At 40.2% G+C, this 16297-nt stretch overlaps 1 protein-coding gene across 1 annotated transcript; it reads right to left on the bottom strand.

Moving 5' to 3' along the window:
* Positions 1-10350: 10350 nt before the first annotated feature.
* Positions 10351-16295, bottom strand: PIGA (phosphatidylinositol glycan anchor biosynthesis class A). Its single transcript, XM_087915902.1, has 4 exons — positions 16030-16295; positions 14352-15121; positions 12055-12187; positions 10351-10495 (listed from the first exon to the last, which is right to left on the bottom strand). The coding sequence occupies exons 2-4, from the start codon at positions 15067-15069 to the stop codon at positions 10351-10353; spliced, it is 996 nt and encodes a 331-aa protein (XP_087772028.1). The 5' UTR covers positions 15070-15121; positions 16030-16295.
* Between the last annotated feature and the right edge of the window lie 2 nt (positions 16296-16297).

Below are 16297 nucleotides of genomic sequence, written 5' to 3'. Positions count from 1 at the left end.
ATGACCACTCGTGTGCCCTACAGCAAACATCCCTGCAAACTGGATAACTCCTGTAGGCGGGTCTTAAAAGGCGTGAATTTGGTTTCAACATCACTGCCCGGCCAGCCCCTCCTCACCCAGTCCAGTACCTGGGCGATCGTTTTGTCTGCCTTGGATTTGACAGCAATGTCTAGGGCAGTGATGGGGAGGTCCAGTTGGTTGACCTCAAAAATAGCGTGGACTGGGGCAGGATCCTCAGCTGGAGCCGGCAGGGGGCAGCGGCTGAGGGCGTCTGCGTGAGACAATGTTTTACCTGGACGGTGTACGAGTCTATACGAGTATGCCGCTAGGAAAAGAGTCCACCTCGTCATTCTAGGAGACAGGACTTGAGGGGTCTGTTTGTCACCTGCGAGTAGGCCCAGGAGAGGCTTATGATCCGTGACCAGCTCGAAAAAGTGGCCAAAAAGAAATTCATGGAATTTCTTCACAGCTGCGACAGCTGCTAAAGCTTCCTTATCGATTTGGCTATAGTTGCGCTCTGTTGCAGAGAGCGTCCTGGAAAAAAAAGCGATGGGTGCCTCGGAGCCATTGGGGAACCTGTGGCTTAACACTGCCCCAATTCCAAAAGGGGATGCGTCTGCTGCTAGCACTAATGGAAGGTTGGGGTCAAACTGAATAAGGACCGCCTCCGACGTGAGTAGTGATTTGACTGCGCGAAAAGCTGAGTCTTCCTTGTGACCCCAATGCCAAGGTGATTTTTTATCCAAAAGTCTGTGCAGGGGTTCCGCCACAGATGCTTTATGGGGCAGGAACAATGCGTAAAAATTCAAGAGCCCCAAGAAGGCCTGTAGTTCCGCTTTGGAGGTTGGAGTGGGTGCCTCGTGAATTGCCTTAACCTTGGACTCCAGGGGGTGAATGCCTGAGGCGTCAATTTTATAACCCAGAAAGTCCACCTGTCTAGTGGCAATGGCACATTTTTCTTTTTTTTAATTTGAGGCCATGCTGTCTGAACCTCTCTAACACTGCTCGAACTCTCTGGAAGAGTTGGGGTCTGTCCCTGGCCGAGACTAAGATGTCGTCAAGTAGGGTACTACACCAGGAGGCCCTGCAAAATCCGCTCCATGAGGGATTGAAAAATGCCTGGGGCAACACTTACGCCAAATTGGAGACGCTTGCACCGGAAAGCACCCTGTCGGTGACAATGGTCTGGAGTTCCGCTGTTTGGTTGTCAACAGGGAACTGTTGATACGCTTGAGACATGTCCAATTTGGCAAAAATGCTGCCAGGTTCAAAAGTGTGTAATAAATGCTGAATGACGGGCACTGGGTAAGCGCTAACTTGTAAAAACTTATTAATTGTGGTTTTGTAGTCCAAGCAAATTCTCAGGCTACCGTCTTTTTTGAGGGGTGTGACAATGGGCGTCTCCCATTTGGCAAAATCTGTTGGCTCAATGACCCCTTGTTTTAATAATTTATCCAGTTCCGCATCTAATTTAGGCCGAATAGCGAATGGAACTCTACGAGGTTTCAACCGGATTGGAGCTGCTTGGGGGTCGACGGAGAATGAGATAGGGGTACCGTTATAACACCGCAGCTCATTGCTGAATACGTCTGAGTAGTCAGCGAATAGGGAGTCAGTGTCTGAGGTTGAGACAGCATGGACTCCTGTTAACCCTAGGCCGAGATGGGGAACCAATCAAGCCCCAAGAGTGTGGGGAGGTTGCCGTTAACTACCACTAGAGGTAGGTGGCCTTTGAAAGTTTTAAAATTGACAAGAAACTTGCCTCTGCCGATTACAGGAATGTCCTTCCCTGGTAGTCCTTCAGGCTAAACTGGCACTTCTGGAGCCGGTTTCTGGATAGATTGGGCTGTAGTCTCTTGATGGTGCTCCAAGAGATAATTGAGAGCGCTGACCCCGTGTCAACCTCCATGCGACAAGGTCTACCTTCTAACAAAACGGAGAAAGAAATTTTACTAATGGCATGGCAAAGCGTGCTTAGCATGGTGGCGAGTGCGACAGTTCAATACTTGCCTTTGGGGTCCCGAATGTGAAAAGGGGGGTGCCTTTGTGCCGAGTTGTGAGCGGCCTGGCAGACTCTAGCGATGTGCCCCTTTTTGTGGCAAATGTTGCAAGTGGCTCCTTGAATTTGCAGGTGGTCCTTAGGTGAGATCCACCACAGGATAGGCACAGTGTGATGTGCTTGGGTGGAGTGACGCTTTCTTGCTTGGCTCCTACCTGCGGGGGTCTGGCGTGGGCGAGGCGGTGGATGTCGGCTACATCACTGGGGTCCTCTTCGATGACCACCTCTTCAGAGTGGACTGAAACTGCACTTTGCTTGGAAGCAGGACCTTGGATTTCGGTGGCTGAGTGTGCTGCCAGCTCTGCTGCCAGGGCTTCCTCGACGGCTTGCGCGAGGTTGAGGTCCTTCTTAGCAGTAGGCGCCTTTGGAGGTGCAGGTCCTTGACTCCGCAGACTAGCTGGTCGAGGAGCATGTCCTCCAGGTAGGTCCCAAACCCACAATGGAGAGCTGCAGTTCTGAGGGCAGCCATGTACTGGTTGATGGTCTCTTTGTCTGATTGCTTCCTCATTCGGAAAGTGAACCGCCTGGCAATCTGTGAGGGTCTAGGAGAATAGTGGTTAGTAAGGATTTCTAACAGTTCTGTCCAGGGAACGTTTTTTAACTCACGTGGAGCCACGAGTGCTGTGGCAGTGTCAAAGACGATGGCTCCACAGTAGATCAGGAAATATGATTTTTTCCGGTGCTCCCCTGCATCAGCCAACCCAATTGCATCGATGTAATGGTTAAAGCGATTCTTGTATGACTCCCATTTCTCCTCATCCGGCTTGAACGCTGGGAAAACCGGGTTGGAGTTCATGATGAAAAAGAAATCAGGTTGGAATAATCTGTTGAGAAAATCTCTCTGGGGCAGCAGCAAGGAAGGTTTTTGTGCCTGTGGCAGGCAAGTGACTTCAGCTCTGGAGAGGCTTTTCACAACTCTCTCTCTCTCTCTGGCTTAACACGAGGTTAGGCTGCAACGGTCATTGGCAGCGTTTTGAAATTCGCGCCTGCGTGGGCGTCAGTGACTTGTAATACAGCACCGCGCTGTACTTCTAGGGCGGAAATTCAAATGACAGCCGTTTGAATTTCGCGCCTAAAGAAACGAGCGGCTGCGGCTCGCAGCGCTTCACTTTCCCTGTAGCTTGGCTAAGTAGCGGCTACAGACGCTTCTCACTCGCTGCTTGCTGACCGCTTTCTCTGGCTGCGGACCAGCGTTCGCTCTTGTTGCCTGCTGACCACTCTCTCTGGCTGCGGACCAGCGTTTGCTCTTATCGCCTGCTGATCGTTCTCTCTGGCTACGGATCAGCGGCTAGTGATTCAGCGGTTGCATTGTGCCTCTGGTAGCCATCCCACCCTCGTCGCCAGTGTTAGGTTCGGGAAATGAGAGGCTGAACCAGGGCATGGATGCAACAAATACTTTATTAGAATAATAAAGGACTGAACGTGCTTGCCAAGCCTGGAACTGGCTCGCAGCGATCAGCAACTGGTCGGACCCCGCAGCCTGCTTTTATAGCTGGCTGCTGGGGAGAACCGACCAATGAGAGGGGGCAACCGCCCCCGCAGCATGAACGGACCTGGGTGGGAACTTCTCCATGTTCCAGGGACATAACAGCAGGCCAGGAATATTTTATGAGTTGACATTAGGTTCATCACCGCAAACATTGTCATATAGCATCAGTTAGCTCCAGGTTTCTCCTGCTGCTTCCAAGCAGAGAAGGGAGGCCAAATGGGGGGTGGAGGCCAAATGTGGGGTGTCGAGCCCAGAAAAGCTCTTGTCTGCACAAACAGGCTGGTTATTAGGACCCGGTTTTCCTTGGTGCTCTTCACCCCTTTCCTAAGAGGTCTGTAGGGGGCATCATAAGTGCACCAAGATGCCTACCGTCCCTGTCCCATTGTTTTTTATTTTTCTTATATGTACCCATTTCATGTATTCATAACTATGTATATACTTATACCTATTATCTTGTAAGTGATTGACAAGTCAAAATAAATAAATAAAATAAAAAAATTGGTCTCCCCCACTCTGGCCCCATGCCAGAGAAGCCTATGTGGGCTTCTCCTTCCCTCCTACCCTTCCCCCCACTCAATCCTAGTCCAGAACAGAGGAGAGCACACTGGAAATTTCCAACACACATTTCTCCAGTGCTCACCTGCAATTCTTTGTATTCCTCTGGGTCTGTCTTCCATCACTGCCTGAGGAAGGCACAGGAAAAGAAAGCGAGCAGAAACAGCTCTTATTGGGGTGAAAGAGCGGAGATTGGAAGGCACAAACAACAGAAAGCGGTACTTTTCAAAGGCAGCAGCTTCCATCTTCTCTTGCCTGTGCCTTCTTCAATCTCCACTCATAGCTTTCCCTAGTGAGAGCTATGTTTCTGCTCACTTTTCCTGTGCTTTCTTTGGGCAGCGTTGGCCATGGCTGTGGGGGTAGGGGCAGCAGAGCACCGAGAGGGATGAGAAAACTGATGCTGATGGTACCCCATTCTGGACCTCTGAACTGGATAGTGATCGCAGACTTGCCCCCTCTACCCCCTACCACCACCAGCCAGTACTTTTCCTGCTCTGGGCCGTCCTTACAGCCCGCAGCCATTGAGGAAGAGGCCAAGCCAGGAGAGACGAGCTGGAAGGTGCGGGAGTGCTGCTCAAATGCAAGTAGTGCGGCGCTCCTGCACCTTCCGGCATCTTCATCGCTGCTTCAGCCTTCCTGTACCACCAACCCCCTCTTGCTGCAACACCATCGCCTTGCCCTGGCTGGAGAGGGCTGCACTGCTTTTTGCAGGTTTGCACTTGGCCAAAGGGTGGGAGACAGCGGGTTGGTGGGCCATGTGGGCAGTGCAGCCTTGTGTTCCTGCACAGCCTGGATTGCTTTGGGGTGGACATTTCCCTGCGGCCCATCAAAATTTTCTTACGGAACACCAGTGGGCTGCAGCCCACCAGTTTGTGACCACTGTTCTACTCCAACCCACTGCTTAAGCAGGAGACCCTATACCATTTCAAATGGTTATCCAGTCTTTTTGAAAGCTTCCAGTGATGGAGCCCCTACAACTTCTGAAGGCAAGCCATTCCATTGGCTGAATGTTCTTACCATTAGGAAATTTTTCCTAAGCTCTAGGTTGCTTCTCTCCCTGTTAGTTTCTAACTATTGTTTCTTGTCTACCTTTGGTGTTTTGGAAAATAGTTTTGACACCCTCATCTTTTTAGGAGCCCCATAAATATTGGAACATTACTATCACATCTCTCCTAGTCCTCTTTTCATTAAACTAGGCATATTGTACTCCTGTAACCATTCTTCATATATTTTAGCCTCCAGTGTCATAGTCATTTTTGTTGCTGCTCTCAGCACTCTTTCCAAAGTCGCAACACCTTTGTATTGTGATGACCAGAACTGAATGCGATATTCAAAGTGTGGTCTTTCTAAGGCTTCGTAAACTGGTACTAGAACTTCACATGATCTCGATTCTACCTCTTTCTAATGCAGCCTAGAATTGCATTGACTTTTTTTAATGCTGCCACATTTTGATCGTCCACTCGGACTCCAAGATCTTGCAGTTACTGGCATTAAGCCAAGTGTCACCTAGTCTATATCTATACATTTGGATTTTCTTGCCTCAGTGTAAAACCTTACTTTTATCTATGTTGAATTTCATTTCATTAGACTGGGCCCAGTGTTCAAGTCTGTCAAGATCTTTTTGGATCTTGAGCTTGTCTTCTGGCGTGTTGACTATTCCTCCCAGATTAGCATTGTCTGCAAATTTAATGAGTTCCCCTTCAATTCTCTTGTCTAGATTATTTTATGAAGATATTGAAGAGTACTTGGCACAAAACAAGACCTTGAGATACCCCGTTTACATTCCTTCATGTGGATGTAGTTCCTTTGACAACTGTTTACATCCCTCCATGTGGATGTAGTTCCATTGAGGACTATTAACTATGATTTGTCATCCAGTTACAAACCCACCTGGTGGTGGTGCTGTCTATCCCACATTTTATTAGTTTGTTAGGAAGTAGGTTTTGGTCTACTTAATTAAATGCTTTATTGAAATCTAGGTGTACTATGTCCATAACATTTCACAGATCTACTAATTTGGTCACTTCGTCAAAGAATGAAATAAGATTTGTTTGCATGATCTAGTTTTGACAATCACCTTTTCTTTTCTCTTGCCTGTTATCAAGGATAATATAGGCATTGAACTTTTCACGTTCTATAATTTTGTTTTTGTTCTTAATGATTGATCCAATTATGGAATCGTTCACACAAAAGGAAGATGACATGTTCACCATTTCTTTCCTCCTCCACATAGCCACCTTCATTTCTTTTTTTAAAAATAAACTTTATTAATTTTACAATTAAAACAGACAAACAAGACATACATTTTCAACCTTATCTTAAATCCTCTATACAATTGATCCTTGTGCGAATATATATATATATATATATATATATATATATATATATATATATATATTCCTTAAGTTTTCAAGCATTACTTACATGTATGGCATTCGGCTTTGTTTGGGTATTTTCCCACATCATTGTAGTTGTGCTTTTAAAGTTGTAGCAACGTTTCGGCAGAATCTCATCTGCCATCATCAGGCTTCTGTATTGTGTTTGTCTGTGAGTCAGACTTTTACAGTGGTTTCAGATTTAAATTTGGGGCAGCCTATTGCTGTGCCAGAATGGTTTTTTCTTCATCTTGATTGGTTGGGGGTCTTGGTCTGTGTTTATTGGTCTTGGTGTTTTCTGTGTTCTGCTTGATTGGTGTTTCTAATATCTTCTGTCTGTTTTGTGGCTCTTTTTGTATCTTGATTGGCTGGCAACGTTGTGTTACTTTATTGGAGGCCTTTAGTGCAGCTTGGCTCCGGGTAAATGGACAGCTATCATTAATTAGGAAGCTAGGTTTCATCTGGATGCCTGGTTGGGGTGTGTTTGAGCTGGAGGTATCAGGGGGGATCTGTTTGTGCCCAGGTGTTTGCCTGGCCAGTGGTGTGGAGATTTTTTTTATTTGTGAGTGCAGGCTTCCAAATGATTGACAGTCTGGGGGAATCATCTCTTCTATTCATGCTTTCAGGTCTTTTTTCAATCTCTATGGCTTCTCTGATAATTCTGTGGCTGCGGTTTTCTATAGTGGCTAGGGTTTTGGTGCCATTGAAGTCGATGCTGACCTGTGGCTTTCATGTGTTGGACTAGTGAGGAAGTGTGTTCCAGCTTTCTTACTGCATTTTTGTGTTCATCCAGGTGGGTACTTATTCTTCTATTGGTCTGTCCAATGTATGTGGCCGGGCATGATGCACAGGGGTCTTCGTATATGCCTTGGTTTTTCAGGTCAATTTTATCTTTGGGGTTTCTAAGGATGGCTGCTATTTTTCTGTCTGTTTTGAAGGCAGTCTTGATGTGATGCCTGTGTAGTATCTTGCTGAAATTGTCTGTAGTACCTCTTATGTAGGGCAGGACAGCTGTTCCATAGGTCTGTTCATCTTCTAGGTCTCCTTTATGTCTCTGTGTTTTTTGGATCAAGCCGGTGATTTTGCTTTTGTGGAAGCCGTTGGCTGTCAGTACTTTAGTCAGGGTGCATAGTTCAGTCTTTATGTGTGTCTTGCCTGCCAGGCGTTTGGTTCTAGCAATTAGTCAAAATTAGTCAAAAAGCCACAAAACAGATAGAAGATATTAGAAACACCAATCAAGCAGAACACAGCAAACTCCAAGTCCAATAAATACAGACCAAGACTCCCAACCAATCAGGGTGAAGAAAAAACCATTCTGGCACAGCAGTAGGCTAGCCCCAAATTTAAAACTGAAACCGCTGTAAAAGTCTGACTCACAGATGAACACAATACAGAAGCCTGATGATGGCAGATGAGATTCTGCCGAAATGTTGCTACAACTTTAAAAGCACAACTACAATGATGTGGGAAAATACCCGAACAAAGCTGAATACCATACATGTAAGTACCCGCGAAAACTTAAGAAAACACACACACACACACACATATATATATTGCTGTGTTCTGCTCGATTGGTGTTTCTAATATCTGCTGTCTGTTTTGTGGCTTTTTGTGTTTTGATTGGCTGGCAATATTGTGTTCCTGTATTGGAGGCTTTTAGTGCAGCTTGGCTCCGAGTAAATGGACGGCTATCATTTATTGGGAAGCTAGGTTTCATCTGGGTGCCTGGTTGCGGGGTGTTTGAGCTGGAGGTATTAGGGGGGATCTGTTTGTGCCAAGGTGTTTGCCTGGCTTGTAGTGTGGAGATTTTTTTGTTTGTGAGTGCAGGCTTCCAAATAATTGACAGTCTGGTGGAATCATCACCAGAAGCCTGATGATGGCAGATGAGATTCTGCTAAAACATTGCTACAACTTTAAAAGCACAACTGCAACGACGTGAGAAAATACCCGAACAAAGCTGGATTATATATGTATATATATATGTATGTATATGTATATGTATGCGTGTGTGTATATATGTGTGTGTGTGTGTGTGTATATATATATATTCACTACTACAATTATAACATATCTTCTTTTGCCCTTTATTGTTTAATCAATCTTTGTTCTATCCATTCGTACCAGCAGTTCCAGCTATCATAGTACATTGATGTACCTTTTCCTTTTAATGCCAAAGTTAATTTGTCCATCTCTGCACAATTTGCTATTTTTTGAATAATCAATTCTTCTGATGGAATATGAGGTTGCTTCCAACATTGTGCAAAGGCCAGTCTGGCCATTGTCAAAATATGTACTATTGTATACTTCACTTTTTTGAGATTTGTTTATTAAAGATCCCTAATAGAAAGAGTTCTGGTTTAAATTCGATCTGTTCTATTGTCATTTCCTCCAACCATTTTCTAATTTTCTGCCAATATTTTTGTGCCTTTATACAAGACCACCACATATGGAAGAAAGATCCCTCCTTTTTTTTACATTTCCAGCAATTCAGACTCCTGATGGGGTGTATTTTTGCTAATCTCATAAGGGGAAGGTGCCATCTGTAAAACATCTTATAGGCATTTTCCTTATAGGCTGCCGATTTTGTGATTTTGTTATTTCTACTCCAGACCTTCTCCCATTTTATTAAAGTGATACTACGTCCTATATTCCTACTCCAGGCTATCATATTCCCTTTGACAATTTCTTCCATTAATTCTGCCTCTAGTAGGTAATTATAAAATTTTGTTATATTTTTTTTTGTCTGGGCCTAATAGAATTTTGTCTAGTTGCTGAAGTTTATTATTGATTCCAAATTCTTTCTTATCCTGCTTGTATCTACTCTGTACTTGAAGATATGCCCACCTCTCTGGTCCTGAAGATCTTGACACAATTTCAAATTTCCTTGTGCATTTAATAAGTCCTTGTATTTAATCATCTTAATAATATCCAAATTATTTGGGTAGATCATTGCTTCCATTGTTGAAATCCAGATTGGTATCTTTAAATAATATTTTCTCCTTATTTTCTTCCAGTTAGTCAATAATGCATCTCTAATTAAGTGTCTGTGAAAGTATTTCTGGGTGGTTTTCCCAATATCCCATAGAAAAGCATGCCACCCCCCTCTGTAGGTCGTGGCCTTCTAAAACTAATATTCTCTTGTTTGTTAAGTTCACCCATTTCTTCAACCATACTAAGGAGGTTGCACTATAGTACAACTCCCAATTTGGAAGGGCCATCCCTCCCCTGCTCTTCAGATCTTGCATTGCCTTTAAATTTATCCTCGGTATTTTCCTTTGCCAAATGAATTTTGCGATTATTTTATTAAGTTCCTCAAAATACTTTTTGCATACTTTAATTGGCATCAACTGAAATATATAAAGAAATTTTGGAAGAATAGACATTTTAATCATTGCAATCCTGCCTAATAGTGAAAGTTGCAGTTTACCCCATGTTTCTAAATCCTTCTTTACCTGTTGCAATAGTTTGTCGTAATTATTTTCCTTTAGTGTTTTGCAATGTGCTGTCAGCCATATTCCTAAGTATTTAACTTTCTTTATCACTTGAAATCCCATGACCTTTTCTAATTCTAACTTGTTTTTCTGTTAGATTTTTAGTCATTAATTTCATTTTTTATTAATTTTTAATCCTTCAACTACTCCAAATTGTTCTAACTCGTTCATCAGTTTTTGTCCTCTTTCAATTGACTCTTCAATTAAAAAAAACACGTCATCTGCAAACACTTGCAGCTTATATTCTTCTTTAACCTTTAATCCTTTTATGTCTGGATTCTGTCTAATATGTTATTAATGTAATGATAATATGAAGAGCCGCAATGATAATATGAAGAGCAGGGTGAGAGTGGTCTACTTAGTTTCTGGGACACACTAAGTTTACATGTGGCTGTAACCACAATGGCCCCCTTTTCCCACAATTGCCATACAAAATGCTTCTGTGAGAGAGGTGTTAAGAAAAATATGACCTTGAACCAAGACATTTCTAACTTCCTGATGTTCTAAAGCTCCTAGAAGACGAACTCTATAAAGTTTTGGAAAACAGGTAAAGAAAATATTGATACAAGTATTTTCATCAATGGAGAAAATCACTGGGAACTTTAAAAAGACCATAATATTTTATAAGTTGACAATCACAGTCCAAGATAAATACTTACAACTAAACCTGAAATCAATAGAACTGGATTATGAATAAACTACTAATTCTACTAATTCAGGAATTTTCAAAGTCTTTAATTTCATATTTTCAATTTTCCCAACTCTTGTCTTCAAAGATGGCTAAAATGCTAAATATTGGTTCAGCAATATTATAACTATTCAATAGTCAAGTACAGAGAAACAAAATAATGAATTCTAAGTTCATCCAAACATTATCTCATAGGTCACTGCAGTTCTCAATATTTTTACAAAGAATATTTCATTTATTTTCTAAGTAATATATATTAGAAAAAATAATCAGGAGAAACAGCTTTCAAATTTTCTCTTTAAAATAATTTCTATTGATGCTTCATGGTGGGTGGGTTTTTTTGAGTTATTCATAAGTTATTTCAGTATTAGAGCTGTATCCATCTGCATTTTCACACTGAAAAGACATGTAATTCCTTGACTTGTTGTAACTCAAGGATCAGTTAAAACACAAAAGAAAAATAACACAAAAAAATTTAAAGAAAAAAAATTTGAAAAAACCCCCCATCTTCTAATCACATCCTTTACAAAAAAAAAAATAGTTAGAAAAAGCCTGTATATTAAAATTATTTAAAAAATTATTGTTGTGACCTTCCAACAAGCAAAGTCAATGGGGGAGCAAGATTCATGTAACAATTGGGTTACTAACTTATCAACTGCAGTGATTCACTTAACTATGGCAAAAAAGTCATAAAATGGGGCAACACTGACTTAACAAATGTCTTACTGAGCCACAGAAATGTTGGGCTCATGGCTGTTGTAAATCGGGGACTACCTGTATTCAGAAGATATCCTCCTGAACATGAAGATAATTTATAAGGATCTAAGAAAAGAAACATGACATGATAAACTGTTCCAAATAATCATAAGAAAACAATTCAAAAGTAGCTTATGAATAACAAAAGCCAGGGTATTTAAGGATGATCCAATTCATTTGGCTACTTTTTCCATTAAGACTTGATATATACTGCCACCAATGAGCAGAGAGGTTTATGCACAGAAAACACTGCAACATCTCCAAAGAAATATAAATATATAAAACAATCAAATACTTTACTAGCTTATTTAAAATTTCCACAATCAAGGTTATAATCTCAGGGGAGCATTTATTGCAGAAAACTAAAATATATTTTCAAGCTGAGTATGAAATCACAGAAAGGCATACAATAAATGCAGCTGATATAAACTTAGATTTAGCCATAATTTATTTTCTGTCCTTTTTTTTTACTTACTAGTTCTTATACCTTTTCTGCACTTTTCAAACAGAATAACATGATAGGTATGCATGTGTAAACAAACCAATATTATTGTGTAAAATCATCATCTTATTCCTTTCTTCATTTCTCTGCTAAATCTTTTGATAATTTGACTATATTAAACGCAATGCAGAAAACATACCTTTCATGTAATTGATATCTTTCCCGTACTTCTTCTAATACAATTCTTTTTGGTCCTTCTCCTCCAACTAAGAAATGTAAATCTGGATACTTCTGACATAGCTCAGGAATTATACCACTAAGTAAATCAATACCTAAAGGAAAAATATTTATTCAGTTTTATATAAAATGATTTATTAAGCAATAATCTTTTTTATTAATCATTTCACCACTGCTTAACTTTCAGAATTTCAAAACCAAAGTACAATTTTGCCTGTATTATATTAATATTGCATGATTATAAATGATCTTCCAGGACAGAATTTCAAAAGATTTTCTATATGCTGCTGACCAACCTCATATAGTTTTATTTTTCTGTTACACATTACATGTGGTCATTGCTTAATGACCATTTGTATAATTTCCATTCAAAATTATGAGAGACTTTGAAAAAGATACTTACAACCGTTGCTGAAAATTATGACTCTCATACTACCACTACCCCTTGCAATTGTGATTGCCTTTTCAGCTTGGCAACCAGCTTGCAATTATGAACAGTTGCAATATCCTAGTGTCATAAGACTGTAATATGAGAACTACTAGCTCAGGGGTGTCAAATTCACGGCATCATGGCAGCATCACGTGACGTATCAGAACATTTTTCCCCTTCACTAAACCAGGCATGGGTGTGGCCAGTGTGTCGCACATTCAGCCCTGTTCTAGCTGCTTTCCAGCATACAATGCTAATTAGATATGCTGATTTTGCTTAAAGACTACATGATTTGCTTAATGACCGAATGGTTTGTTTTATAACTATCATAAAAAAAGTCATAAAATTGAGTCAAGTAACATAGTGAACCGCTGAACTGTAACAAAATATGAGCAAAATTTTGAGTTCAAGGGTATATACAACCTACTCTTCTTATAAACAGTAATCTTATTTTCAATAACATTCTTCATTTCATTTAGAATAAAATAAAAACTGTAAAGCTCCAGATTAATGGCAATCTTTAAAGTGAAAATACCGCTATGCCTTATATTTAAAAAGAAATAAAGCACTTATTATTTAAACACTTCAAAATGTTCTGAACATCAAGAATGCCATGCAAAAAGATTATTTTAATTTTGGAAGTCAGTGGTCATCTTTTAATTATTTGGGATGTCATGTTGCCAATCCCAATCCACCACAATGTGAAACATTATGTGTCAGTTGTTCTCAACTTTTTTTTTTTAACCACAGACTCCCTTTAAATAACATTTTGTGGCCACAGACCATGGCCATTGAGCACAAAGACTTAACTCAAGATTTAAATCATAACATTTCTTCAAGCCTTCGCAGACCATAGGTTGGTAATCACTGTTATATGACCACAGCTCCCCTGAACATTGTCACTAAACTTTAATTTTAATGCAGTAGCAAGGAAAATATAATATACAAGGAATAGTTGTTCATCATTTTTAATTAATTTAATCTTAATTTTTATTATATTCAATTAATTCAGATTCTGATCTAGCACTAGCCATTTTTGGAAAATAACACTGGCATATCAAGAGAGTACATTTTTGAAGAACATTCAGTCATATACATCTACAGATATCTTTTCCACTAATTTTCAATCACAAGCTTACAGAAAAGATTAGCTTGAGAAATGCATTGGTGCAAGATTATCTAGTAAATTGTATTACTCAGTGAAGATTTTCTTGGTCCTAAACTAAAATCTCTAAAAGAATAGGGTACTCATTCAAAACCTGTTACACCAATCTTGAAAAATATGCCTGTAGAAATTTTTGTCTGAAGCAATCTTTTTTATGAAAAAAAAACCCCATTAAACATCTATTTCTCATTGTGTTTTTGGTACAGGAATGCCCATATTAGATATTTACAATATTTCTAATTTATAAATAAGTTAGAAACCAGTTTAGCCTTCATTTTTTACAGCTATTACTGCAGATTTACAATTCAGCAAGATGCTGCCATTTCTTATATTTAAATTACATTTAAGACCTTTGCTTAAAATTTAAAGACCATGCAAAATAACACCATCTCTTTCCTCCCTCCCTCTCCCTCAAATTGTTTACAGTTTATCCAGTTTATAGATTCAATCCATATCACACTACATATTAATCCAGAATTAAATTACATCTGTCATGGGTTTAAAATCAAGTTCAGAGAAGACAGAAACATCTGAGGGTTTAAAAAAAATCATCCCTTATGTCATGCAAAATATTTAATTATATTTAAAATGTAAAATCAGTAATTTCTGATCCATTCACATTAAAAAAACATTTAAATACATCTTACCCTTCCAACCTTATTACCTTTTCTATATACAAGTCTGCTAACCACAACAATAGTTATTGTGTTCTTGTCACGTTTAGATGCATCTGGAGTGAAGTCAGTAGGATCAACAGCATTAGGGATGACAGAAACTATTTCTGGATTAAGTGCTGCTCTTAATACAGTATTCTCTTTGCTTGTGTAAGAAACACATATTATGTGGTTTGTATCACATAGTGATACAGTCAAGAGTTTATTTGTAAGCACTGAACTGACATCAGCAAATCCAAAAAGTGAATGATCTGTAAAAATTGTCCGTAGCTGCATTGTCTTAGCATGAAATAGTGCATCATGAGCCAAAGAAGAAAATGAACTATGTGCATGGACAATGGTGATTCTTTCTCGAATAAATATGTACCTGAGCAGAGGCAGACTGTGAAAAAGGGTAGTGGCTGTAGATTGGTTATACATTACTGTTAATGGTAAATAGTAGACTTTTAGTCCATTGGTGAGGTATCGAATGCCTTTACGATCATCGTAAGCATGGGTGACTACAATAACTTTGTGTCCTCTTTCAATTAGGCACTGTGACAACTGGTAAATATGGCTTTCCACTCCACCCATGTTTGGATAAAAAAAGTCAGACACCATACATATTCTATGAACTTGACTGGCACACGCTGGAGACTTATGAGAATTTATAGTTGAAATGATGGAAGAGAGAAGCTGTTCTTGAATTCCTTCTCTTCTGCAGGCCATATTAGTTAATCATTTGTCCATGTGAACACCATTCACTTTGAAAAGGAAATTCCTAAATGCAGAAAAATGCACACATTAAGACAAAAAGTGTTTTACTACAGGAAATCATTTTGAAAGGAGTAACATTTTATAATGCAATCCTACACATAATTACACAATAAAGTACAGACAGTTCTCAATAATTTATTGATTGTTTGAAGTTACAACTGAAAAAAAGTGACATGACTGTTTTTCACACTTGCAGCAACTTCACGGTCACATGATCAAAATTCAGATGCTTGGCAACTGGTTCATTCTTATGACTTTTGCTGTGTCCCAAGTCATGTGATCATCTTTTGCAACCTTTGGACAAGCAAAATCAATGGGGAAGCCAAATTCACTTATCAGCCATATTGCTAAATTATCAACTACAATGATTCACTTAACTGTGGCAAGAAAGATAGTAAAATGGGGCAAAATTCATCTAACTTAGAAACAGGAATGTTGGGCTCAGTTGTGGTCGTAAGTCATATCTGCAAGTATAATAGGGATTTCAGGAATAGCTGGAATACAATTAATAACTCTTCTACCTTCTGCTGAAAAATCATACACCTGTTAATGACGCTTTAGAAACACTGTATTCAATGTGGCTTATTCTGACAGGGTGCCCAAATTAAGGCAGGCCTCTGGAGTACACGCCTATGATAAAACTGGATCATCTTTTAGTCTAGAACGTTGGGCAAGCTCGGACATGCATTTAGCGTACCGTGTTGTGCTAATCGCTCCCCCCCCCCCAAAAAAAGGAAAAATGGGTAAAGGTATTACACAAAGGCAATGTATGAACGGCTCCGCAGAACACTGCACCATTAACTCTCGTGGAATCACGGTTTAGTCAGCGAAACGACCCCTCTTTCCGACCAGCTCAAGAAATCCCCTTGAGTTCCCCTATCCCAATCAGAAAGGGAATGAAAAAGCGCATACCGTTCTTGCCCACAACCGAATCGTTTCAATAGAAAATGAAACTCCTGGCGATGAAAACCACTCCTAGGGCAACAGCTCCAAGCTTTGTCACTCACTCACATACAATTACACCCTAATATTTCTAAACCCAATCAAAGTCCACAACGCAATTCAGGAGTCATTGTAGGCGGGAACTTTCGGAGTCAGGCGCTTTTTTTCCTCCTCTCAGTTAGCACCTCACCAACGGTTTGTCCCACCTTCCACTTGCCCTTAAGAAGTCTTCACAACA

The sequence above is a fragment of the Pseudonaja textilis genome, chromosome Z (assembly GCF_049901715.1).
Source record: "Pseudonaja textilis isolate UNSWEBS1 chromosome Z, rPseTex1.2, whole genome shotgun sequence".
Classification (NCBI taxonomy): Eukaryota; Metazoa; Chordata; class Lepidosauria; order Squamata; family Elapidae; genus Pseudonaja; species Pseudonaja textilis.
The sequence above is the reverse complement of the archived record's forward strand: the minus strand, read 5'-3'. Positions and strand labels throughout refer to the sequence as shown.